This window comes from Colobus angolensis, unplaced genomic scaffold, assembly GCF_000951035.1.
Source record: "Colobus angolensis palliatus isolate OR3802 unplaced genomic scaffold, Cang.pa_1.0 Scaffold36, whole genome shotgun sequence".
In the NCBI taxonomy this organism is placed as follows: Eukaryota; Metazoa; Chordata; class Mammalia; order Primates; family Cercopithecidae; genus Colobus; species Colobus angolensis.
Window position 1 is genome coordinate 5,747,113 of NW_012116932.1, and position 26,111 is coordinate 5,773,223.

The following is a 26,111-nucleotide window of genomic DNA, read 5'->3' on the forward strand; positions in this document are numbered from 1 at the left end:
TCTGGGCCTGACCCCTACCTCGCCCCGCTGCCTTGGCTCTGGTCCCGCCCCCAGTCCGTTTTCTGGCCTCTGGCCCTCGACACAGATTTGCTTCCCGGGTTATGGATTTGTCCCACTACGCCTCCGCGGGTCCCGGCACCTCCTCGGTCCCGCCTCCTGGGTTCTGGATCCACCCCCTATGCCCCCCACGCCTCGACGCCGCTCTCGCCCCACCTCCAGGGGGCATTGGTCCCACTCCTCTTGGATGGCCCAGCCTTTTGGGGTCTGACTCCGCCCTCCCTTAGTCCAGATTTTCTTCTCGTCCCGCCTCCTGTGTTCTGACTCCCCCCACCGCCTCACTTTGCCTGGGTTTCGCTCTCGCCTCACCATCAGGGGGCATAGGTCCCGCCCCTCGTGGACTAGCTCCGCCTCCTAGAGTCCGACTACCGGATTTCCCTCTCGTCCCGCCCCTCCGGAGTGAGCCTCTCCTCTCGAAGTCTAGCTCCTCCCTCCCACTCCTGGACTCCGCCCCTGCTCCCCTCCAGGGCGACAGTTCCGCCCCCTAGACCAGAGCAGTGGGTGTCGTGAGCATAAAACACTGGAGGCAGCACTCACTGTCCTGGATCCTGCTCCACGCAGGCAGGGGCACTGTGGAGCGCCATGCAGTGCCTGGGGATCCGGAGCCGGAGCCGCTCCAGGGAGCTCTACCTGCAGGAGCAGAGCCTTAAGGTGGCGGCGCTCAATGGACAGAGGCTGGGTAAGGGGCGCAGAGCACTCTGAGATCTGCGGGGAATGGGCAGGCAGCTGGAGCAGGACGCCGACCACTTGTCCCTTAACTTGGGGCCATTTGCCTTGGAGCCTTTAATTGGGCATGTTTAGTACTTATGTGAGTGTGTGGCCCACTGTGGGGCAGTGTTTGCAATGGTAGCACGTCGGGGTGAGTACTAGGGCAATAAGACACCCCTTCTCATGATTTAACTCAGCCCTTCCAAAGCTCCCCATCCCTTGTCACCTGATGCCCTCCTGTTTACAAATTTCTGAGGCACTGGGTGTGTGGCCTGGTGTGTTACAGATATGACTGTGTAACCAATGAGATGATCTGCAAGAGTTTGTGCTTCAATTTGATACTGTGCGAAAGTGTGCCTGTATGTGATGAGTGTGACGGTGGTGATCTAGTATGGGACCCAGTGCCGACTGAGTAGTTCTGTCACGACTGTGGTCTGTGATGGGGCAGTGTGTAATGATGGTGATGGTGTGTAATGTTGTGAAACAAAGTGTGTGACATTGTGGCACTGAGGGTGGCTGCTTGTAACCCAGTGTGACAGCGTGTGATCTGTTGTGATACCGTTCAACTGAGTGTGACTGTATAACCAGTGTGACAGTGGGTGACCCAGGGTGACTGAGTGGTTTTGTCATTCCGTTATGGTGTGTGTGTTACATGGATTTTCTGATGCTCTTACTCTGTGGCAGTGTATCCCTTCACAGTGGCCGCATAAAGTTTCATAGTGCTGACCCTGTGGGTAAGCTACCTGCTTCTGAGTCCTGACTCCACTATGCAACTTCCTTGAGCCTCAATTTCCTCTTGTGTAAAATGGGAATAATGACAGTGCCTTCCTCAGAGGGTTATTGAGAGAATTAAGCGCATGTGCTAAGAACAGTATCTTATTTAAATATTAACTATTATTATGGGAGCCTCTATCATCATCATCATGTTCTGGCACTGTATGTTGTGTGGCTATGCGTGACTAAGTGTGACACTGTGCAACTCCCTGTGACAGTGTGTAATTTTGGGGGGCAGTGTGTCATTGTGTGTGGCTCATTGTCTCTTTGAGGTTGTGTGAGTGGTGGTGTAGTGTGTGTCTGTGTATTTGTGTGGCCATATCTGTGTAGCTCTGTATCGCTGTGGGTCCCAGTCCCAGTGTGTCTTCGTTATGCATCACCCTAGGTATAGGGACAGGACTCCTGGCACCTCCCTCAGCTTCCCACTGGCACCTGCAACACCCTGTATGCCCCACCACATGGCAGTCTCACTGTGCACAGCTAGCCTGGGCAGGCTACAAGGTCAACCCAGGGTCAGCTCACAGGCCCCTTACCACCACCCTCCCACAGGAGGAGAAGCTATTAGGTTGATGCAAAAGTGATCACAGTTTTTGCTATTGAAAGTAATAGCAAAAACCACAATTACTTTTGCACCAAACTAATACTATGACTGGGTTGAGTAGGGCCGGGTGAGGGGTGCCACAGACTTTCTGGGTACTAAGGGAGCAAGGGTGGTGGGGCAGGCAGTCCAGAAGCTTCAGAAACAGAAGGGCCCCAAATGAGGCTAAGAGATGAGGGCACCTGCCCAGGTTTCCTAATGGTCCAGAGGGCTGTGGCCATCACCTTTCTGGAATTATCACTCTGGAACTGATATCCACCTTTTAGAAACTATTGTTGGCAGCTGGAGGTTTATCTCTGCCTGACTGTAGATAGGGCCACAGCCTGGCTCCAGGACAGGATGAGTATGTCATCTCTTTCATGGTGTTTTCCAGAACAGGAGGGTGGTGCTCAACTTCTACTTCCTGGCTCCCAGCTCCATCCCCATATGTGCTGCCAGCAGTGGCTTGCCCTGATGTATGCCCAGCAGGGTGCTGGCAGAGGGTAAAGAGATGTCCCTCTCAGCTTTAGAGGGACATCAGCCTTAGAAGAGATAGTGGAATTCCCCACTGGAGGCCAGAGGTGGCCCTGTCCTCTGGCAGCCTGGGAACTCCCTTCTCCCTCCTCTTGTCTCAGGCTCCTCAGACACAGTCAGTAGTTGGGAATATTCTATCAGAGCCCCCTTCTTTTCCACTGGGACTCCCCTTGGGCTAAGAGGGAGCTGCTCACAGTAAGGCAGAACAACTCATCAAGTGGGTAGACAGACCTGGGAGAAAGGTGGAGGAAGGTCACATCAGACTGTCACCCCGAGGAGGCCCAGGGATGCCCCCCCCACGCTGTTCTTAGCCCAGTGCTGATGGGGGAACAAAAGCAGAAAGAGGGAAGGGAGTTGCCTAAAGCTATAGGAGGTGGATGTTAGCACTGGCCTCTGTTCTGACTGGAATCAGGAGACTGGAGAGGGATAGAGAAGTGTGAGCGATTGAAGGCTGGGGAAGTGGTCCAGAGGGTTCTGTGAGCCCTGAAGATATGTGGGACAGGGTGGCTGGGGGAAGGGGCATGGATAAAATGGGAGAGGCCATCCATTGTTGGGGATCTGGGCTCAGAAAAGAAAAGACCTGTGGCTTTGTGAGGGCTTCCTCACATAGGCTTAGGCTCAAGACCCTCAGACTAGACACTTGAAGTCCGGAGGCTGCCACTGTGCTGGAGCAAAGGACAGAGATTGCTGATGGGTCACATAGCTCTTGGGGAGAGAAGTGAAGTGGCTGATTGACTCTCAACAGAGCTGGCTGCTGGACTATACGTGGCTAGGGTGATACACGTACACATACGCCCTTATAGATATTTCTATATTACACCAGTGGGTTACTAAGGGTTGGGGTCACTTTTATCAACTTTATCAGTTGGTGCAGGACCTGCTGGGTGGTGAAGGCTCTGGCATCCTTTTGGTGCCTCCAGTCTGGGCCTGGTAGGACTGAGGGCATCGCATCTTTGGGAGCCCACGGCTCTGAGAGCAGCAAAAGAGTGGGGCAGGACTGGGGCAAGCAGCCAGGTTCCTCTCTGTGGGCTCCGGGACAGGACCTGCTCAGCTTCGGAAAGGGATGCACTGTGCCTTAAAGCTGCTGTAACAGTCCTGGCCGGGCGCGGTGGCTCTCACCTGTAATCCCAGCACTTTTTGGGAGGCCAAGGCGGACGGATCACGAGGTCAGGAGATTGAGACCATCCTGGCTAACACGGTGAAACCCCATCTCTACTAAAAATACAAAAAATTAGCCTGGCATTGTGGTGGGCGCCTGTAGTCCCAGCTACTCGGGAGGCTGAGGCAGGAGAATGGTGTGAACCCGGGAGGCGGAGCTTGCAGTGAGCCAAGATTGTGCCACTATACTCTAGCCTGGGTGACACAGTGAGACTCTATCTCAAAAAAAAAAAAAAGCTGTTGTATCCTGAGGAGTCCCAGACCCTGGGCACTCTGAGATGGGGCTGGGGCAGCGAGGGACAGGGCCATCCCAGCAGGCCAAACACAGGCTACAGTGGACTCATCTGTCTCTTCTTGGGGCAAGGATCAGAGATCCACCATGTGGGCTCAAGTCAGAGGTGGAGGGGACAGCAAGGGTAAGGGTGGCAGAGATGGGCACAAGGGTCCCACAGTAACCACAGTGTTGACACCAAGAACCCCAACTGCCATTAGCTCAGGGCCTACACAGATTCAGGCATCATCTCATTGAACCTAGAACTTCCCTTTGAGGTGGTTGCTGTTATTATCTCCATTTCACAGACAGGAAAGCAGAGGCCCAGCAGCATGAAGTCCCTTGCCCAGGTCACACAGCTTGTTGGGAAGGGCACCTGAACCTAGGCACAAATGATTCTGGAGCTATTGGAGTTGGGACATCGTTTGGCTCCATGACGCTCTGGGGTCCGTTTCCCTCTGTGTCTGTCCCCCTTTTGTCTCCCTGCTTTGCCTAACCTTTTGATCCCAGCTTCCTTCAGTTCACTCTGACCCCTAAGTGTGACCAGGAGGGGCTCACCTAATCTTTCAAAACCATCTTTCAGAACATTTCTTAGGGGCCTGGTCCTCTAGGAACCAGGGGTTCTTAAATTAGCTGCCTTTCTTTTGTTCATTCAGCTGTGGGTGGTAGGTCACAGTGTTTAAGTATGGTCTTGGGTGGGCAGGTGTCCCATTTGCATGGTCACCTTAGCTGGCAATCAGGGACGACTTCCTGGAGGAAGGCAGGCACTGGGAGCAGGTTGGAGCGTGGGTGGGAGAGGGAGGAGTAAACAGAGCTGAGGATGAGGCTGGGTGAAAAGTGGGCTCTGAGAGGGTCCAGAGGTGGGCACGGCCAGTGAGGGGCCTAGGGCATCAGGGAAACCAGCAGAGAAGGTGGCATCTTACTGGCTTTGCTCTCCAGGCCTGCAGGATGATGAGGATCTACAGGCCCTACTGAAGGGCAGCCAGCTCCTGAAGGTGAAGTCCAGCTCATGGAGGAGAGAGCGCTTCTACAAGTTGCAGGAGGACTGCAAGACCATCTGGCAGGAGTCCCGCAAGGTCATGCGGACCCCGGAGTCCCAGCTGTGTAAGTGCCCTGGGGTCACAGGGGAGGGGATAGAGTGTGGAATCTGCTCAGGGCTGGGTAAATATAAACGTCACTCATGGATCAAAACCACAGATGGGGAAACTGAGGCCTGGCCTGGTGGGGCACAGGTCATTTGTACAACCTGGACTGGCAATGGGGAAACTGAGGTTGGCTGGGGTTGGGGAGCGGGGCCAGTTAAATTGCCTGTCGGGAAATTGAAGCCTAGTCTGGGTTGGAAAGGGCAGTCATGGAACGAGGACCACAGATGGAAATGGCAAAGCTTTTGAGGGATGGGGATACTTAACCATGACCACAGATGGGGACAGCCAGGCTCAGAAGTGGGGAGAGAGCTGGACAGTGTTGCCTGAACTCACAGGCCTCCGCCCAGGCATTTGTGAGGAGGGAAATTGGGCGGATTAGGACTCCAGGTGTGGTGAAGGCAAAAGCCAGGCCCAAGGTCCAGGCAGATAAGGTACTTCTGGGGTTGAGTGGCCAGGGTGGGAGCTGGGGCCGCAGGAGGCAGCTCCTCCCTGGGACTGGAGCTGCAGGAGGGGTGTTAGGGCAGAGCAGGACTGGGACACACAGACAGAGGGCACTGCTGGGGAGCCCTTGTGGGTCTGAGAGCTTTCTGGAAGCTTCTAAAAAGTCCGAGGAACCGAAGTCTCAGGCCACAAATAGAGCCTCCTGCAACGCCTCAGGGAGAAGAAAGCTCTGCTCACTTCTGCCCTTTAAAGGACAGAATTCCCTAAAGATCCTATAAAGTGAGATGTCTCCTTCTATACCTTTATTTGGTGAGGAAATTTTAGGCTGATGCTGTACAGTTGAACAATGATGGAAATGTTCTATATCTGCACTGTCCAGCATGGGAGCCACTAGCCACTGGTGGCTATTGATTGAGACCTTGAAATGTGGCTAGTGTGACTGCCGAACTGAATTCTCACTCTTATTTAATTCTAACTAATTTATATTTAAATAGCCCCAGATGGCTGGTGGCTACTGAATTAGTGCATATAAATCATTGCAGCCTGGGTTTCATATAGTCAAGAACCCTGGAGATCCCTCACCTGTTCTCCTGCCATTGGCTGAGGTGTGGGTGGGGAGATGGGGGCAGGTCTATGGGGAGTGAGACTGGACATGGGTGATAAGCCCAGGTAGGAGGAGAGCATAAGGAAGGGGAGGATCCACCCACCGAGGGTGCCCCAGGAGGGTGCCTTTTACCCAGAAAGGGTCTGCCTGGCCTCAGGACACTGGACAGGACCCTGAGAAGGTATGGCCTGGCAGCCTGTGGCCTGTGGAGGGGCTGAAGGTAAGGCAGGACGGGAGCAGGACCAGTTGCAGAGAGCCTTGGGGCTCTCCACACAGTCCTTGGGGCTGTGTGCCATGGAAGATTTCTGAGCAGGGCAGGGCAGGGGAGGGTCTGAGGGGTAGGGGCTCCAGAACATTCTGAGGAAACCACACACACACACGGAGCCCCAGTTCAGCCTGCTGCCACACAATACAGGAGTAACCGCCTGACCTTTTCTCTGTCTGTGGCGCCAGACAGGCTCCTTCGTGGGGCTCTTGCCCTGATATGGGATTTCCTGTTAGATGCTGGTGGGTGGGAGCACAGTGAGAATGAGATCTTACACTCTGAGCCCTGGGGGTTCCTTGGAGCCCACCTACCTACCGATACATATGCGTGACTCCCAGTGTGTACCTAGCTCTTGGGAAGCATGAAGCGGGAGACAGAGGAGTGGAAGACCCAGGCCTTTCCTTGCAGGAACCACATTTGGGCTGGCGAGAGGAGGCCCTTGTATTGCGACAGCTGTGAGCAGATGGGCAGGAAGGGCATTGCAGGCAGGGGGCCCAGTGTGAGCCAAGGTGCAGGGTGAGGCGGAGGAACAGGCATGAATGGGAGGCTGAGGGGCTGCGTCCTGCCAGGAGGAGGGGCTGCAGGGAGCCAGGTCCAGGGTCAGGGAGCCAGGTGTGCGCAGGTATGGAGCAAGGCCTGAGGGGGCTTTCTGCCAGTCAGACGCCTAAGACGGGTCTCGTGCTACACCTGCTTTGTTGGCTGCCTCCCTTCTCTGGGTGAGCGGTGAGACTGTTGTCTTCAATTGCTCTTTACCCTCTGGGAAACAGAGGCCAGGTGAGGCAGGCCTGGAATAGCCTCCCCTTCTGCCCAGTTTTCTTTGGCTCTGCTTCCAGCTTTTTAAGTCTCCCCAACCCTGCCACTACTACCCACCCCCATAACTCTGGTTCCCAGAGGCCAAAGGTGTTATCAGAAGTGAAGGCATCTGGAGTTTCTCTCTGTGCGGGTGAGGGCGCTGGCCTTGGGGGGTTCCATGGCTCAGGCTTCCTGTTTTCATTCCTGACTCAGGCAGCTGCAGCTGCACCCTGTGTGCGGCCGTGTGGGTCACCAGGGGCTGCAGGCAGAGGGATTAAGCAGTGCTGTCCTCTGTCCCCGAGATGGCCCTGGGCTCATGTGTCCCACTCCTCAAAGCCTGCAGCCCGGGCTGGCACATGGTACATTTTTGGGCCCTGCAAGTGGCTAGGAGGCCCCTGGACACTCAGAGTGGGTGGGCACAGGGAGGGACAGGTGGACTTCAGCTAGAACCATCTAGGAGCCTGGACAGATGGATGAGGATGGCTCAGGATGGGGGCGTGGCAGGGGCAGAGCCTGGATCCTGCTGCTGGGAGGCGCAGCATGAACCTGGCTGGAAGAACTGGCTCCTGGCCAGGCCATGAAGGGCACATTGGAAGCGGGGGTAGACAGGGCCTGGCATCTCCCTGAAGCTTGGAAGGCTGGGCTGTGAGGGGAGGGCCCTCCCCTTGGCTTTTCTAAGGGCAGATTGATGTAATCTCTCAGACCCCTTCAGGGCACCCTCCAGGTTGCCTCTTGGGATTGGGGAAGGCAGAGTCTTCCTGTATCCCCTGCCAAGGGGCTCCCTGAAGTCAGGATACACACAGCTGCACAGAGGGCATGACTCTGTCTCCTCTCCCATTCAGGGCTTCTCCCTCTGTCTTCAGCCCTCTGTCTATAGACCCCAGGGCTGGGGCTAACTGAGGGTGGTTCCAGTCTCTTGAATGTCCGGGAGAGGGGCCCGGTAGCTCTTGTGGCTTTGTCGGGTCAGGACAGACCCAAAGTCCAATACAGTCAGAAGGGTATGTGGCCTTTCTCTGTCATGGGCCCCATACTCCAGAGTGGTCTGTCTGCATCTCTAAGAGCCCTGCCCTGCCCTGCCCTAGTCCTCTCCCTGGGGCCCTGCACCCCCCATCACTGAGAGAGCAGGCCTGGGGTCCCAGGTGCCCTTTCCGCCACTAAAGTCTGTCTTTCTTTCACCCTCTGTCCCTCCCTGTGCATCTCCACTGTGCCTGCAATGACTGTGTCTCATGCTCTGGCTCCCCCTCAGTTTCTGTCTTCCTTTCTCCTTTTTGTCCCCCCTTATCTGACCTGCTGCCCCTCTCCTTTCCCTCTGGACTCAAGGCCTGAACTCTGGCCCTGGCTCTGTGTCTCCAAGCCATGCCCCTCTCCACTGTGGCCTTGGCCATGTCAGGGTCAGGGACTGACCTCACAGTATTCTCTCCCTCTCTCCTCCACCGTCCCCCTCTCGCAGTCTCCATTGAGGACATTCAGGAGGTGCGAATGGGGCACCGCACGGAGGGTCTGGAGAAGTTCGCCCGTGATGTGCCCGAGGACCGCTGCTTCTCCATTGTCTTCAAGGACCAGCGCAATACACTAGACCTCATCGCCCCATCGCCAGCTGATGCCCAGCACTGGGTGCTGGGGCTGCGCAAGATCATCCACCACTCAGGCTCCATGGACCAGCGGCAGAAGCTACGGCAGTATCCTTTTGGTGGCAGTGGGTCCAGGCCTGGCTTGTGGGCACTGGCTGTGGTTATCCCCAGGGCAACCTGGGTATGGAAGGTGGTGTAGGTACTTTGGGCTGCCATAACAAAAGATCATAGACTAGGTGGCTTAACTTATTTTCTCACAGTGTGGAGGCTGGAAGTCCAAGGTCAGGGTGCCAGTGCGGTCAGAGCCTGGTGAGGGCTGTCTCCTTTGCTGGCAGATGACTGTCTTCTTGCTGTGTCCTCACATGGTGAGGAGAGAGACTAGGTTCTCTGCCGTCTCTTCTTGTAAGGGCACTAATCCCAGCACAGGTGCCCCACCCTCATGACCTCATCTCAACCAAGTTATCTTCCAAAGGCCTTGTCTCCAAATATGATCACATTGGGCATTAGGGCTTCAACATACAAATTTGGTGAGTTGGGGGGTTGGGTATACAATTCAGAAGGGAAGGAGGGAAGGTACATGAAGCCCTCTTTGGTCTAGTCTGACCAGAGCCCATCTAGCTCTGCTGCTCCTGATACTCCCTGTGTCCCCGTCTGTCACCAGCATGGAGTTGGGGGTCTGGGGAGCCTGAGGGGAGCAGCCTGCTGCAATGGGAGACCAGTCTTGGGTGTTTTAATCATGTTTTCTAGAGTTACTACACAATTTCTCTCTGGGAGTCGGGAGGCCATAGTACCCTCCTGTGCCATTCTTTGGAGAGTGATCAAGTTCCCCTGGGTCTGGTGTGTAGGCCAGTCTGTGGGCTCAAAACAAATTAACTTCAACATTTAGTTACACAGTGACACACTGGTTTATGATTCGAAGGGTCAGGCTTCTGGCATGTACGGATTAGGGTGGAGCCTGCTCTCTCCATTTTTTATGGCACCTTTATTGAGTATAATTCACATACCATATAATTAACCCATTTAAAGTGCTGAACCTGATTCAGTGCTTTTTAGTATATTCACAGAGTTGTGCAGCCATCACCACAATCAATTTTAGCACATTTCCATCACCCCAGAAAGAAATCCTGTACCCCTTAGCAGTCATTCCCCATTTCACCTCAACCACCAGCCCTCGACAGCCACTTATCTACTTTCTGCCTCTATACTTTCCTGTTCTGGGCATGTTACAGAAACGGAATCATGGAGTCTTTTGTGACTGGCTTCTTTCATTTAGCATGATATTTGCAATGTTCATCCATATTGTAGCCTGTGTCAGTATTTCATTGCGTCTAGTAATATGCTATTGTATGGATAGACCACATTTTATTTATCTCTTCACCAGGTGATGGACATTTAGACTGTTTCCACTTGGGGCTTTTATGAAGAATGCTGATATTAACATTTGTGTATAAGTTTTGGTGTGTATATATGTTTTCATTTATCTTGGAGTAGAATCACTGGGTCATATGGTAACTATGTTTAACCTTTTGAGAAACTGCCAAACTGTCTTCCAAACAGGCTGCATCAATTTACATTCCCACCAGCAGTATACGAGGGTTTCAGTTTTCTATGTCCTTGACAACACTACATCTTTCTTTTTGATTATAGACACCCTGTGGGTATGAAGTGGTATCTCATTGTGATTTTGATTTGCATTTCCCTAATGATTAGTGATATTGAGCACTTTTCCATGTATGTTTATGTATCTTCTTTGGAGAAATATCTATTCAGGTCCTTTGCCCATTTTTTGGATCATTTATCTTTTTATTATTGAGTTGTAAGAGCTCTTTATATATTCTAGATACAAGTCTTTTATGAGATTTATGTTTGCAAATAATTTCTCCATTCTGTGGGTTGTCTTTTCTCTTTTTTGATGGGTTTTTTTTTTAGATAGAAAAGTGAAACAGTGAGAGTGGAGAAGGAACAAAGAAATCTGGAACTGCTTGTGATCAGTTAGTTGTAAACAGCCCTGCAGTCAGACCAGACTCTTCATATTCTTTGAAGCATAAAAGTTTTTGGTTTTGATGAAATATAATTCATATACTTTATTTCTTTTGTTATTTATGTTTTTTGGCATCATCTTCAGGAAGGTTTTGCCTAATCCAAAGTGCTGGGATTACAGCAGTGAGCCACTGCGCCCGGCCTGAATTCTCAATTTTACTCTGTTTGTCTAGATGTCTGTCCTTGCACCACTACCACAATATTTTGGTTTCTGTAACTTTGTAGTAAGTTTTGAAATAAGGAAGTGTGAGTTCTCTAAATTTGTTTCTGTTTTTGTTTTTTTTTTTTTCAATATTGCTTTAGCTATTCTGGGTCCCTTGAGTTTCTGTATGAATTTTAGGATTAGCGTGTCAATTTCTGCAAAGAAGCCAGCAAGATTTTGATAGGGATTATATTGAATGTATAGATCAATTTGGAGCATATTCCCAGTATAGTAATGTCAAGTCTTCTGATCCATGAACATGTAATGTCTTTCCATTTATTTATGTCTTCTTTCATTTTTTCAACAGCACCTTATGGTTTTCCAGGTTTTGCCCTTAAACAATTTCTTTAAAAGTATTTTATTCACTTTGCTGCTACTGTAAATGGAAATGTTTTCTTAATTTCACTTTAAATTTTTCATTGCTGGTGTATATCCACTCCTTAGGGGACACATTTTGAGCCCTGTTAATTTCCTTTTCTGTGTGCTTTTGAGCATTTGAAAAACTTTTAAGTGTTATTTCTCAATGGCACATCTGCCTGATTCTGAGCTTTTTAAAAAGCCCAATTCTATGGCATTTTTGTCATAATCACAACATTGGCAGAGCCTTGACCTTAGACAATCTCATGCCCTCTGCAGAGTCCTGCTGCCTAGATCTTAAGATCATAAAGCCATTCTAATTTATAGTGCCTATACTCAGTGAAACATTATACAGCCATTAAAGCTGTTTATGGAGACTACACTAACACAGGGAAATAATTATGATATAATGTTACACAGAAAATGGACTACAAATGTATGATTTCCACTATTTTTGGCAGATGCATCATTAGGCAAATTAAAATCCAGAAAGGCTGGGCTCAGTGTCTCACACCTCTAGTCCTAGCACTTTGAGAGGCTGAGGCAGGTGGATAGCTTGAGCTCAGGAGTTCAAAACTAGTCTGGGCAACATGGCAAAACCCCATCTCTACAAAAAATACAAAAATTAGCCAGCCATAGTGGCATGCACCTGTAGTTCCAGCTACTTAGGAGACTGAGGTGGGAGGATTGTTTGAGGCTGCAGTGAGCCATAATCATGCCACTGCATTCCAGCCTGGGCAACAGAGTGAGAGACCTTGTCTCAAAAAACCAAATAAATAAATAAATTAAATTGCAGAAAAAAATATTAGGAGGAAAATGCAAATATCAGAAGCTTCTGGAGGAGGTAGGTGGATCTTTAAAACTTCATTCTAGGCCGGGCACGGTGGCTCACACCTATAATCCCAGCACTTTGAGAGGCCAAGGCGGGTGGATCACTTGAGGTCAGGAGTTCAAGACCAGCTTGGCCAACATGCTGAAACCCCATCTCCACTAAAAATACAAAAATAGCCGGGCATGGTAGCATACGCCTGTAATCCTAGCTCCTCAGGAGGCTGGAGCAGGAGAATTGCTTGAACCCAGGGGGCAGAGGTTGCAGTGAGCCGAGATCGCGCCAGTGCACTCTAGCCTGGGCGACACAGCAAGACTGCATCTCCAAAAAACAACAACAACAACAACAACAACAAAAATTCTAACCTATGTTTTCCAAATTGTATACATGGGTATATATGTGAAAAAGAATAATTATGACAGAAAGCCAGGTGAAAAAAATTCAAGTTCAGCATGGTCCAGCCAAGCATAAGATTCGTGTGCTGAAGGTTATTCAGCAGGTGGAATATCCATTTCTTTAGTGTTGGATATTTATTATTATATATTGTATGTTGAAAACCAGTCCAGATGGCTCACATCTGTAATCCCAGCACTTTGGGAGACCAAAGCAGGAGGACTGCTTGGGCCTAGGAGTTTGAGACGAGCCTGGGCAACATAGGGAGACCCTGTCTCTACCAAAAAAAAAAAAAAAAGCCAGGTGTGGTGGTATGGTGCACACCTGTAGCGGGAGAATCAATTGAGCCTGAGAGGTCAAGGCTGCAATGAGCTGTGATTGTGCCACTGCACTCCAACCTGGGCGACAGAGTGAGATCTTGTAAAAAAAAAAAAAAAGAAAGAAAGAAAAAGAAAAAAAAGAGAAAAAAAAGAAAAGGAAAGAAAAAGAAAGAGGGAAGGGAAGGGAAGGGAGGGGAGGGGAGGGGAGGGGACGGGAGGGGAAGGGAAGGGGAGGGGAGGGGAGAAAAGGAAAACCAGAAGGATATACTTTGGAATGTTAATAGTACTTATCCCTAGGTGATAGACTATGGGGGATTTGTTTGCTTGTTTACTTTTCTGCATTTTCTAAATTGTCTACAGAGGGCCTTTTTATAGTAAGAAAATAAATGTTTTTAAAAATTTGAAAGGTTTGAAAACCAGCAAATAGAAAAACATCCCTTAATGGGATGTAACATTTTTCTCTGAAGAGGCCACTGAAACTTGGATGTGTAGTAAGTCAGGCCTGCAGGGAGCTGTGGCTATAGGTGGCTTCAGCTGGAGTCATCCATGGCTCTGGCTGGGACCTTGGTGGGTTCCAGGATTCCTGGGTTCTTTCCTTACTTCTTGCCCAGCTGGATTCACTCCTGCTTGCGAAAAGCTGACAAAAACAAGGACAACAAGATGAGCTTCAAGGAGCTGCAGAACTTCCTGAAGGAGCTCAACATCCAGGTGGACGACAGCTATGCCCGGAAGATCTTCCGGGTGAGGCAGGAAGTGGGGGCTGGGGCTGCCTGTCCATGGGGCCCTTGACCCCGGCCCAAGGCCTGCTCTGAGCCCACCCGGCTGTCCTGGCTCTGCAGGAGTGTGACCGCTCCCAGACAGACTCCCTGGAGGATGAGGAGATTGAGGCCTTCTACAAGATGCTGACCCAGCGGGTGGAGATCGACCGCACCTTCACCGAGGCTGCTGGCTCCGGGGAGACTCTGTCGGTGGATCAGTTAGTGACATTCCTGCAGCACCAGCAGCGGGAGGAGGCGGCAGGGCCTGCGCTGGCCCTCTCCCTCATTGAGCGCTACGAGCCCAGCGAGACTGGTGAGAGCCTGACCAGGGCCTGCCACCTGCAGTCGCAGTGCCGCACTGGGCCGGGAGACCCCTGGGGAGACTGCAGCCAGAAAGAAGGGAGCCGGAGGGAAGGAGCTGCCTCAGCCAGCCCCGTGCCCCTGCTCAGCACTTTCCAGTCCCATGAAAGCTGGCAGATGAGAGACAGGGCTCCCGCATCCCTGCCCTTCCCTGGTCCTGTTTCCCTCTTAGCACCTCCTTCAGGGGGCTTTGAGAACCTCTTCTTCAAGAAACCAGAGAGATGGCTGAAAAGCAGATGCTACTCCTGCTTCCTTTTTTGTGCTCATTCTGGGCCAGCTTTGAGATGTGATAGGGCAGAGAAGATGGGGCCCTGCTCTGGAGGGGGCTCCAGTCTGGGGGTACAGAGAACGGGGAGATGACACCCTGTCCTCAGGGGTCTTAGAGTGTGCAGACAGGGGAGGAGGAGGAGACGGGGCCCCACTCTGGAGTAGCCACAGTCTGGTTGAGAGCCTCAGACTTATCCTAATTCCAAGAGCTCTGGAAGACTGGCTCAGGAGAGGCAGGCAAGCGGGTTCAGAGGGCTCCTCTGTCCAGATAGGTGGGCAGCCGGAGGCTGGCTCTGACTGGCAGTGGCCTCCTCTCTCCTAGCCAAGGCGCAGCGGCAGATGACCAAGGATGGCTTCCTCATGTACTTACTGTCAGCCGACGGCAGTGCCTTCAGCCTGGCACACCGCCGCGTCTACCAGGATATGGGCCAGCCGCTTAGCCACTACCTGGTGTCCTCTTCGCACAACACCTACCTGCTGGAGGACCAGCTCGCCGGGCCCAGCAGCACTGAGGCCTACATCCGGTGCTGTCCAGGGAAGCCTTGGGGCGGGAGTCTGGGTGGGACCCAGGACGGGACTTGGAGGGTCCTAGCTGCCACCCTCCCCTCAGGGCACTGTGCAAAGGCTGCCGCTGCCTAGAGCTCGACTGCTGGGATGGACCCAACCAGGAACCAATCATCTACCACGGCTATACTTTCACTTCCAAAATCCTCTTCTGCGATGTGCTCAGGGCCATCCGGGACTACGCCTTCAAGGTGGGCGTGCCCCTGGCAGGCGAGGAGTGGGATGCTAGGGGTGGCCCACCACTCCTAATGTGCCCTTGGGCCTTCAGGCATCCCCCTACCCCGTCATCCTGTCCCTGGAGAACCACTGCACCCTGGAGCAGCAGCGCGTGATGGCGCGGCACCTGCAAGCCATCCTGGGCCCCATGCTGTTGAACCGGCAGCTGGATGGGGTCACCAACAGCCTGCCCTCCCCTGAGGTGTGTGGTGGGGATGTGGGATCCCAGGGGGACGGTGGAGAGCCTGGCCGGGAGGCTAGGTGTGTCTTGACCAGTTGCCCCTCCACCCCTAGCAACTGAAGGGGAAGATCCTGCTGAAGGGGAAGAAGCTCGGGGGGCTCCTGCCTCCTGGAGGGGAGGATGGCCCTGAGGCCACTGTGGTGTCAGACGAAGATGAGGCTGCTGAGATGGAGGATGAGGCAGTGAGGAGCCGCGTGCAGCACAAGCCCAAGGTTTGAGGGGGAGCTGTGGGGTGGGGCAGCCCGGGCCTTCCCCACCCCCAAACCCTGAGAGGTCTGCTTTGTCTCAGTTCTCTGTGGCTGCCACTCAGACCCTCTGCCCCGCTCTGTCTGTCTGTCTCCTTCTATCTCTCTGTGCCTGGGTTTCTGGCTTTCTCAGTGCCTACCCTGCCCCAACCACTGAATCTAACCCGGGCCTCCCCGTGGCCCCCAGGAGGACAAGCTCAGGCTAGCACAGGAGCTCTCTGACATGGTCATTTACTGCAAGAGCGTCCACTTTGGGGGCTTCGCCAGTCCTGGCATCCCTGGACAGGCCTTCTACGAGATGGCGTCCTTCTCTGAGAACCGTGCCCTTCGACTGCTCCAGGAATCAGGTGAGGCCTGGCTCCCCACTACTCCTCTGCTCTGTTACAGAGAGAACCGGCAGGGCAGTGCTAGGGCCTCACCAGGAGGCCTCCACTGCGACTGAATCACACCTCCCCTCAGGAAATGGCTTTGTCCGCCACAACGTGGGGCACCTGAGCAGAATCTACCCGGCTGGATGGAGAACAGACTCCTCCAACTACAGCCCCGTGGAGATGTGGAACGGGGGCTGCCAGATCGGTATGGGCTGGCTGGGGCTGGAGGAGGCCTGGAGGAGGGTTTCAGTCCCAAGGTGGGGGGCCTGGAGCCTCGCAGGCCATGCAGTGGAGCTCTGAGGACCCAAGCAGGGTCAAATGCAGGGGCTTGTGGAGCTGGTAATATCCGTCTGGAAATATCTGCCCACCAGCACGTCCCAGTGTCTGAAACCTCATTAGCACACTAGCCCTTTGATTTCTGACACAAGAAATGGAAGGTGTGGTTAGCATGGTGGGTCACTGAGGGTGGCAGATGGGCAGCACGCATTGGAGTGATGCTGTGCCCTGATAACTCACCATGTGACCCTAGGCCTTAGTGTACCCTGAGCAGGCTGTGCTCTAGGGCCCCAGGGCCAACCCACAGCCTGCGACTGCTCTGTCCTGCCTGTAGTGGCCCTGAACTTCCAGACACCTGGGCCAGAGATGGACGTGTACCAGGGCCGCTTCCAGGACAACGGGGCCTGTGGGTACGTGCTGAAGCCAGCCTTCCTGCGAGACCCCAACGCCACCTTTCACCCCCGCGCCCTGGCTCAGGGGCCCTGGTGGGCACGGAAGCGGCTCAACATCAGGGTACGCCGGACCCAGGAGGGATAGGTGCCGATGGGCCTCCCTTCCCCGCTGTCACTCCTGAACTGTCCATTGTCCCCTGCCTTTCCTCAGGTCATTTCGGGGCAGCAGCTGCCAAAAGTCAACAAGAATAAGAATTCAATTGTGGACCCCAAGGTAACAGTGGAGATCCATGGCGTGAGCCGGGACGTGGCCAGCCGCCAGACTGCTGTCATCACCAACAACGGTAGGTGCTGGGCCCGGGCTGGGCTACTAGGCTGGTGTCCATGCTGTTGATATGGTGCCTGTCCCCCTAGGTTTCAACCCATGGTGGGACACGGAGTTTGCGTTTGAGGTAGTTGTGCCTGACCTTGCCCTCGTCCGCTTCTTGGTGGAAGATTATGATGCCTCCTCCAAGAACGACTTCATTGGCCAGAGTACCATCCCCTTGAACAGCCTCAAGCAAGGTAAGTGTCAAGAGAAGGGGACAGCCAGGTTGGCGGGAAGCAGGGCCTGGTATCTCTTGGGCTGGGGCTGGCTGTCCCTTGAAGCATCCCCTGAGTGACCAAAACTCTCTCTGTGTTCCCTCCTGCCTGGCCACCCACCAGGATACCGCCATGTCCACCTCTTGTCTAAGAACGGGGACCAGCATCCGTCAGCCACCCTCTTTGTGAAGATCTCCCTCCAGGAGTAAGCTGGAGGAAGCCAGGAGGGTCCCCCCTGAGTGGGCAGGGCCCTCTGTCCACACGTGGGGACAGGGCTGGTGTGGCTGCTCCCAGCCTCTTGCTCAGAGCTAGGCCCCCAAACTGCCTTCAGCTCTAACATAGTGTCTGCTGCTGCCTCCCTGGGGACCAGGAGCTAGCCCAGTCCCTGGAGCTGTCCTTCATTCCGTTAGGAACAACACTGCAGCCCTCTCCACCCTCTGGCCGGCCGGTGGTCGAGGGTTTTTATAAAAATCATGATAAGATTAAGCCTTGTGGTCTCTGTACCTGGATGCCAGAAAAATCCCCTGTGAAGCATGTGTGTGTGTGTGTGTGTGTGTGTGTGTCCCCATGTCCTAGAGTGCTGGAGCCTCGGCACCTCACTCTCCACCTTCCTTGCACACAGTTGAGTAGGGCGGGGGGTATCTGGTATCTGGAGAGACCAATGAGAAATAAACCCCTCTGTGGGGTGGCACCGAGAGCTCACACTCGCCAGCCCCGGAGGCCCCTTCCCCTGAGAGGTGGCTGAGTGGCCCGGGCTTGAAAGCATGCATACCACACCTTGTATGGGCTGCCTGCTTTTATTGACAAGCAGAGGATGACCAGAAGCCTCTGAGGGGAGTGGAAGCAGGGCCTCCCGGGCACTGTAGGTATGTTGGGGTGGGGGGGTAGGGGCAGTTGAGAGGGCCTGGGGTCAGAAGAAGCCCAGCTGCTTTTTCTCCTGCTGCTGCCTCCACGTGGCCATGCTGTAGAATTCCTCCTTGGATTTCCCAAAGATATCTTGGAAGTCAGAGTCTGAGAGATAGAACTGGGCAGGGGAGAGAGGGGGAGGTACAGGGGAGGGTGTCATCTGAGCCCAGAATCCTGCCCCACTCAGGAGCGTCCTCCAGGGCTTAGGACTCCCGCATCTGTCTGCCCACCACCCCAGCTAGAAGACACATCTCCCGGGGCAGCTGCCCACTGCACGCCACCAGTGGATCCTGCCTCGGGCTCCTCCAGCTCAGTGTCAGATGCACTGGTGCTGGGGCAGTGAGTGGTGGGGGTCTTGGGCACTCACCTCCCTGCGGGCAGGGTCCACGCCCTCTGGCAGGTCCTCAGCGGCCTGGTGCATCAGTTGTTCCCGCCGCAGGACCCTGTTGATTGTGGCGCTGGTGCTGCTGACAGAGCTGCTGGTTCTGGTGCCACCCGACTTGGGGCCCCGCATCAGCTCATTCTCTGAGCTGTCCTGGGAGCCCTTGAGGGCCTGCAGGGCCACCGCACCTGCCCTGCCATTGGCTGGCCATCTGGATAGCCGGAAGTTGTTGACTTCCTGTCCAGAGAGGAGCCTCAGGCTGGGGAAGATGGGGAATCGGTAGCCCACAGGGAGGCTGCACTGAACCCACAGGCCTCTTGCCTCCAACTGCAGCCCCTCCCACCTACCAGGGCCTGGCACTTCCCCTGCCCATCAGGACCATGCGGTCAGAGCCCAGGTCACTGTGGGGAAGGCTAGGGGCCCCAGGACTCACTGCTGTTATCTCAGAGATGGTTGATGCTGCTGCTGGGCTGCCCTCCACCACTTCCTTGTGGGACAGGTGGCTCTGGAGCAAGAATAGGGGCAAGTGTCAGGGCCAGGACAGGAGGAGGGGGCACCAGTGGGAGTCAGGAGGGGCCTGAGGACAAGACCAGGTCTCTTACACATACTGGCAATCCCCAGCCAGGGCAGTGCCTCCTCATTCCATTGGCCCAGGTCAGGCTCCTCTCCCCCCAAATTAGGATGGGGCTGGGGGTTTCAGGCCTCACTCACCGTCCACTTGTAGGGGTCCCAAGTGAAGAACCATCCAGTGAAGGTGGGAGGCTCATGGCCCTGCTTGACCAGCACGATGGGTGTGGCCGGGCTCCTCCCTGCTGGGTGGGTCTTCAGGTACTCCTGGCCCCAGGCCACCGCCTCCTTCCACTCACTTGCAGCTTCCCCAAGCCACAGGAAGATCTGGGCCACAGAGGGGGCCTGGCCTTGGGCAGGTGGAGGGGCTGCCCAGAGCGGACCCCTTCCTGTCCACTCCCTGTCTATCAGTTGTCCCAGACAGGACCCCACATACAGATCCCTGGCCAAGCAGACACATCCAGCAAGCAGCCATACCCACACACCCGTGAACACATGAGAAGGTCACGGGAATGCATGCATGCACACATATTCAACCCACACATCTTTTTTTTCTTGCATGGTTTACTTGGAGATCAATCCACAAATACTTACTGAGCACCTACTGTGTGCTGGGCCTTGGTCTAGACTCTGGGGAGTCAACAATGAAAGAAAATGGACAAAAATCCCTGCTCTTATAGAGCTTTCATGAGAGAGCAAGTCACATGTATGTCTGGAGGAAAAGTGTCCTAACCAGAAGAAACAACCAGTGTAAAAGCCCCAAGGTGGCCGTGTGCCCAGCATGTTCAGGGAACACAAGGAGGCCATTGTGGCTGCAGCAGAAGCAGTGGGGGGGTGCGGGGGGAAATTGGGTCAAAGAGCTGGGGCTGGCCAGGTCACGTAGGGCTGTGGTAAGAGCTCTGGGTTTGTTCTGAGTGAGATGGGAGCACACAGCTTCATCACCAATTCAAACAGTGCTGCAGACATGGCCCCACAGAGACGCAGAGAACACACATTATTGCAGCTTACACAGTCACACAGTCATCCATCACCACACAGCCAGACAGCAAACCATAGCCACACAGTCATCCACTGTTGTCAGACACAGCTGCACGTAAACACAACAGCACTTGTTTACACAGCCACGCACACCCAGCCAGTTACACCACTGTGCACAGAAACACAGACCCACAAACACACCCATCCATCACTCACCCACAGCCAGTCACAGTCTCTGTCACAGACGCATTTTCACCAGTTGCCACTGGTCTGGTCAGTGCTACCATCATGTGACCTCACAGCCACTAACAAAGTGTCACACACAGATGCACGAAGGCAAACGCTCACACCAAGCCACACACATGACCGATGCGACTGGGCGTTCCACTCACAGTCCCTCATGCAGCACTGACACATGCTTGGCCGCAGGTACTGTCGCTGGAGCCACACACAGTATCATAAGGCACACAGAGCCTCACACAACTGCCAACATGGTCTCAGTTACCCCTGAGTTCCAACACACTCCTAGTCTCCCAGAGTCTCAGTGCTGCCACCTGGTGACACACACTCATCCACGGTCGCATATGCACCGCAATGCAATTGCTCAGTGACAGGGTCACACCCACAACCCTATGTACAGAGTCAGATGGCTAGATACACACACACCCAGTTACACAAACACAGATACACTCCCATTCACAGCCCCACCAGGCAGGGGTGGCCACTTTACCTCCTGCCAGGTGTCCAGTAACATGATGTCATACTTGTCTAGGTCCTCCTGGCTGAAGAACACCACTTCTGCCAGGACCAGGCAGCCCATCTGGCTGGAGCACTCAAACAGTCGTGGCTGGAATCTGGGGACCTCCTCAGGGAGCCTGGCCAGCACGGACAGCAAGGCTGTGAGCCACGCAGAGAGGCACCCCAGCCCATGGCACAAGTGCCCCACCCTGGGGGCTGGGAAGCCACATCTCAGGAGTGGGAGCCCTGGGCCCTCCTCTGAGCCCCATGGTCCGCTCCCCGAGAACTCTGCTCTGCTCTGGGTGCAGGGCCCCTCTCTGCTCATGGAGAAACTCTTGCCCCACCCAGCTGTGATGCAAGGTGTCCCATGAATTCCCCTAGGAGAGGGCTGCAGGGGAAGGGGAGGGCCTGAGCTGGAGTCTCACCCTCCCTGGGATGGGGGGAGCTCCTCAGCCCACCCCTGGCAGAGAGTAGGTCTCCAGCCCAAAGTGGAAGGAGGGGAAGCCAGGCTGGGAGAAGGAGGTGGGAGTACTGAGCTCAGGAGAATTGCGGGGAGTGCAGCACATAAACTAAGCCCCACAGGCAGACCAAGAGTGACCAGGACTCAGCTCCCTCCTCCCCTTGAGGCCTCACTCCTACCTGCCACACAAACCCTGTCCATTTACACACCACACACACAACACCCAGAATACACCTGTTCTTGCACATCCACACACACTATATACCGATACATCATATGACACTGCATACACACACACTGGGCACCGTGACCCCTGAGGACTGTAGGGTGCTTTGTCCCCTGGCCCAGGACCAGGACAATGCAGGGAGGGGATTCTGCCAGCAGAGAGCGCCACTGCCCCCACCCTCCCCAGCATCTTCGAGACCCAAGTTACCCAGGCCTGGGAGTGAAGGGCGGGCTGTGCTCCTGGGAGTCTCTGTGAGTGGGAAGCTGAGAGTCCCCAGTTCTAGTCTTGTCTCTCCAGCTCTCTGTGTGAACCCCAGTCACCCACCCTTCTCTCTGGGCCTCAATTCTTCCTCTGCATAAGAATACTCTCCTCCCAACCCTGTTACCTCTTCTTGCTGGGGTAGGGGGCCCGGCCTCCCAGGGCCTCCCAGAAGTGGGGAGGCTCCTGACCCTCCAGCACTGTTTCCTCGTTCTTCTTGGAAATGACAGTGACCACCACCCGTGCCATCTCACGTTGATCACCATTACACCCCTAGCAGGCAAAGAGATGGCTCAGGCCCTGTACGAGGAGGGGCCTTCACCTCCAGCCCCATATCCCATTCACGGGGTGTATGGGGTGGGGCTGGGCCCAAGTCACAGGAGGCCTAAGTTGACGGCAGGGCACTGGTGAGCAAGGCATCTTCCTCACCCTCCAGGCCTGTGTCTCCAGCTGATCTGGATCACAGGGTCTGGGACCCTCGCAAGGTCCAGAGCATGGGATGGGAGGCTCCCAGGCTTAGAGGGTCAGTCGTAGTTTATGCTGAAAATTAGAGAAAACTCCAGCAAACTGGCATAGGCCTCCCCTTTTCCCAAGAGACCTGGGAAGGGACATGCCCTGTGCTCCAGGCAGTAAGGAGGCGGTGGCCTGGGCCTGGCTCTGACCTGTAGATGCTCAGGTCCACCTGTAACTTTGTAACTTTCCCCAAGTTCCAGAGGGGACACTGTGGCTTCTTCCCCTCCCCATTCCCCCCATCAGCCTATCTGAGGCTGGACTCAAAGTCTGCATCCCCTATGGAGAGGACCCACCCCCAGCCTGGCACCACTACCTCTGGGCATGAGTCAAGTGGTCAGTGCTTGTGGGTACCTTCCCAAACCAGAGGTAGCAGACGCCGGCTGTGACCAGCAAGAAGATGTCATTGGAGTTGAGGGACGAGGCACGGGCTGGCACCTCCATGGTCTTGGTGTTTTGGCTGTCAGTGCCTTGCACATGGAAAAGCCTCGTGGTGGACGCTGACTGCCCCTTTCCATGGTGCCCAGCTCTCTCCTACAGGAGAGCAAGGCCTCAGGCTGGGCAAGGGCTCCCGGGGGCGCCTTCCTGTCCCAGTGTGGGACATATTACGTCAGAGCTCAGGGACCCTTGCTTGAAGCTACCACGGCCCTCACTGGTGATTTCACATGAGGAGTATAGGACCCTCTAAGCATGGAGTGCAGGAATGCCATCAGTCTGGGATAGGGACAGACCCTTTCTAAATGAACCTCCCCCCCCCATCTCTGAGTGGTAGGGGCATGGGTGCTCAGGCCTTGGAGGTGGAAAGTGGGGACCAGATTTGCCAGTGTGCGGCCCCAGGCAAGCCTCTGGCTCCCTTTCAACTCAAATTCCTCATCTGGCTCTGGGACTGGGGAGGGTAAGTCAGGCAGGGGCCAACCTTGGAGCTCCTGGGCCTTAGACAAGCTCTGGGAAACTAGGGGATGAGAAGCAGGCCCCAGGCCCAAAGAGAAAGTGCTTAGAAGTGTGTGCAGGGGCCATGGCCCATGCAGAACTGGGCAGGCTGTGGCCAGAGGGGCAAGGTGAGACCTACCTGGAAGATCACCAGCTGGCCCTGGAAGATGGCGAGGAAGTGGGGGGGCTCGCTGCCCATGGTCACATGCTCCTGCACTAGGGCACCACCATACATGACGTCCAGCTCCTCAGCGTTGCTGTTTAGGGCCTTGATCTCATCTGCAGTGGCCTTGTGGCCCTGCAGGTAGAGGCAGTGAGTGAGGGCCTGGCCCAGCTCTCACATCTCACTCCCAGAGCCCAGCCCTTGGGCTGTAAGGTGAGTGCCGCCTCCCTCAGGCTGGCTCACCTGCCACAGGTACAGGATGTACTGGACACGGCCCAGCCTCTGGTACGTGTAGAGCACAAGGTAGCAGTTGCCTGCACACAACTGTCCATGACGCTTGGGGTCCACGGGCTGCCTGTGTAAGTCCTCCATGCACCACACCTGGGGAATAAGGGACCGATGGGCACAGATGGCTGCTCTTCCTGAACCAGCCCACCCATCCTGCACCCAACCGGAAAGCTCTCCCCAGCCTCCGAGGCCTTCCTCATCCACAAAGGCCAGGGGCCCACCCTTAGCTCCAGGCCCATTCCGGGCTTTGTGCTGGGCTTGAACAAGGATCTGCAGGTGACCCTTTCCCCATGGACCTCTGAAACCCACCACACTTGGGAGATGGACCCAATCCCAGCCACATGCCCAGCCCCAGTCCCGACCCCACCAGCCACAGCCCTGGTTAGGGGCAGTTCGGTCCCCTCCCAGCTGCTTGCTGCTCAGGCCAGGGCAACAGAAGCCAGGCGGAAAGGGAAGCCTTGGAGCTCTTGAATGAATTCCCTTTTTTCAAGTGTCATTTAGAAAACACAAAGCCTGTTCAAAGACTGAAGGGCAAACACTGTCTCACATCTGTTAGTGTAGTTTCTTCTTCCTGTGGGTGGCAGAGCCTGGAGCCAGGCAGACTCTGGTCAAATCCCAGATAGGCCCTGTGTTAGCAGTGACAATGTTCTAAGCTTCAGGCCTTTCCCGCCTGTATATTGGGGACGATGACACCTCCCTTACCTCACCTCTGCATGGCAGGAGACAAGGCCTGGGTGTCCTTTCCCACACTGACGCTGACAGTTGTCCCTGGGGAGCTGACCTCCAGCCCAGAGCAGCCAGAGCCCTGTCTTTCACAAAAGGGGCTGACCTGACCACAGGCCACTTGGCACTTACCGGACAGCCAGGACCCCTGGCTCAGGCCCTCTCTCTGCCTGCCTGTCCACTGTCTGCCAGGAGGGATCCCCTCCCTGACTTTGTGCTTGGCGCCTGAATTCCGGAGCTCTCTTTCCCTCCGTGCTTCGCCTTTCCCTCTGCTTTCCTGTCTCCCTCTCCCACTGTCTGGCTCTCTGTCTCTCTCTGTGTATCCCATCTATTCCTGACCCCCCTTCTCTTCTCCCTGTACCCCATCTGTCCCTGCTCTTCCTCCACCCACCTCCTCTTCCCTTCCCTCTGTCTCCTCCTCATCGCCTGTCCTTCTCAGTCTTTTTTTCTCTGTCTGTCATTGTGCTCCTTCCCTGTCTTCCTCTTTCCCTGTCTCCCCTTTCTTCCCCCTTGCCCATCTTCTCTTCTCTCAGTCTCTTCCCACTCATCGCTTCTGTCCATCCATATTAGGGCAAAGGAAGAAGAAATCTTGGTTTTCTCTGACCTCCACCTACCTCGAGAACTAGGACCCCTTGCACAGGCCCAGCAGTTCTGTTCCCACAATTCCACAGGATCCCCACATCAGCCTTGGGGCCAGATGGGACCATAGTTTCTGACTCCATTTTATTTAAAAACTAGGGCCTAAAAAATTCAGGGCTCTGCCTAGGGGGTCAGCTAACAAGTCAAGATACAACCCCACACTATACAGAGCCTGGACGTGGCCCTCAACCCTGTGTCTCGCAGGACACTGGACTGAGACCAGATGAGTGGTTGACAGCGTATGGCTATGAGCTGGGCTTGGGTGTGTGGGGCTGTGATTGATTATGTGTGATCATGTGTCTGTGTTGGGGTGTCTCTGTGGATTGATGGTTGTGTGTGACTGTGGTCATGTCTGATGTAGAGTTTTTGCAGCTTCATATTTGCGGTTGTGTACTTGGCTGTGACTATGTGTGTGTGTATGTGTGTATGTGTGTCTGTATAAGCATATGTTTGATTTTGTCCTACATGTGACTACAGGGCAAATTTAAGGGTCCAAGTGTTACTCTACTGTGTGTCTGTGTTATGTGAGTGCCCATGGCTGTATATGATTAGCTATGACTGTGTATGAACTGCCTGTTAGAAGAGTGTGTAAATGTACACGTGTCCCTTGGTGTCCCTGATTGTGTATATGGATATGCACCTGGGTCACGTTAGATAGCAGTCATACCGTTTACCTGTAGGCAAAGCTTACCCCTGTGTGCCCATCTTCCCCCAGCTAACCCAGTGCCCCTCACCTCCACCTTCCCAGAGCCGTCGTCCACCATCCTGAGCTGGGCCGCTAACTCAGGCTGGGTGTGCAGCTTGCCCACGTCCAGCTTTACATGAATCAATTTATCTGAAGGTGGGGCAGCAGGTGTCAGTGGCGCCCTCGGCCCCATCCCCTCCCACACCACCCCTGCCCCGCCCACTCCTCAGCCATCCCTCCGAGATTCCAGGTCCCGCCCCGTCCTCCGCCGCCCAAGCCCCTTTGCTCATCCTGAGGAGGTTCTGTTCCGCCCCGTGCAGACCAGGCCCCGCCCCCTCCGGCCCCGCC

General features: G+C 54.6%; 2 protein-coding genes across 3 annotated transcripts in view; one reads left to right on the top strand and one right to left on the bottom strand.

Annotated features, from left to right (window-relative positions):
• The window catches only part of PLCD1 (phospholipase C, delta 1), a 22,489-nt gene extending 4,693 nt beyond the window's left edge, over positions 1–17,796 (top strand). Inside the window, exons 1-15 of one of the 2 annotated variants that reach the window (XM_011953335.1) lie at positions 85–736; positions 5,019–5,183; positions 8,777–9,005; positions 13,650–13,779; positions 13,878–14,109; positions 14,746–14,947; positions 15,034–15,178; positions 15,256–15,405; positions 15,498–15,656; positions 15,877–16,036; positions 16,149–16,265; positions 16,671–16,849; positions 16,940–17,072; positions 17,143–17,292; positions 17,434–17,796. In XM_011953335.1, coding sequence (XP_011808725.1) covers positions 640–736; positions 5,019–5,183; positions 8,777–9,005; positions 13,650–13,779; positions 13,878–14,109; positions 14,746–14,947; positions 15,034–15,178; positions 15,256–15,405; positions 15,498–15,656; positions 15,877–16,036; positions 16,149–16,265; positions 16,671–16,849; positions 16,940–17,072; positions 17,143–17,292; positions 17,434–17,519 — 2,334 coding nt within the window. In that variant the 5' untranslated portion in view covers positions 85–639 and the 3' untranslated portion in view covers positions 17,520–17,796. Of the gene's footprint in view, positions 1–84; positions 737–5,018; positions 5,184–8,776; positions 9,006–13,649; positions 13,780–13,877; positions 14,110–14,745; positions 14,948–15,033; positions 15,179–15,255; positions 15,406–15,497; positions 15,657–15,876; positions 16,037–16,148; positions 16,266–16,670; positions 16,850–16,939; positions 17,073–17,142; positions 17,293–17,433 lie in introns of those variants that run through there. The other variant, XM_011953336.1, reaches the window with a different exon arrangement.
• A 294-nt stretch (positions 17,797–18,090) lies between these two features.
• The window catches only part of VILL (villin-like), a 16,949-nt gene continuing 8,928 nt past the window's right edge, over positions 18,091–26,111 (bottom strand). The window contains 10 exon segments of the mRNA XM_011953337.1: positions 18,091–18,334; positions 18,584–18,835; positions 19,032–19,103; positions 19,310–19,492; positions 20,874–21,018; positions 21,953–22,098; positions 22,690–22,869; positions 23,405–23,563; positions 23,672–23,809; positions 25,813–26,043. Coding sequence (XP_011808727.1) covers positions 18,221–18,334; positions 18,584–18,835; positions 19,032–19,103; positions 19,310–19,492; positions 20,874–21,018; positions 21,953–22,098; positions 22,690–22,869; positions 23,405–23,563; positions 23,672–23,809; positions 25,813–26,043 — 1,620 coding nt within the window. The 3' untranslated portion in view covers positions 18,091–18,220.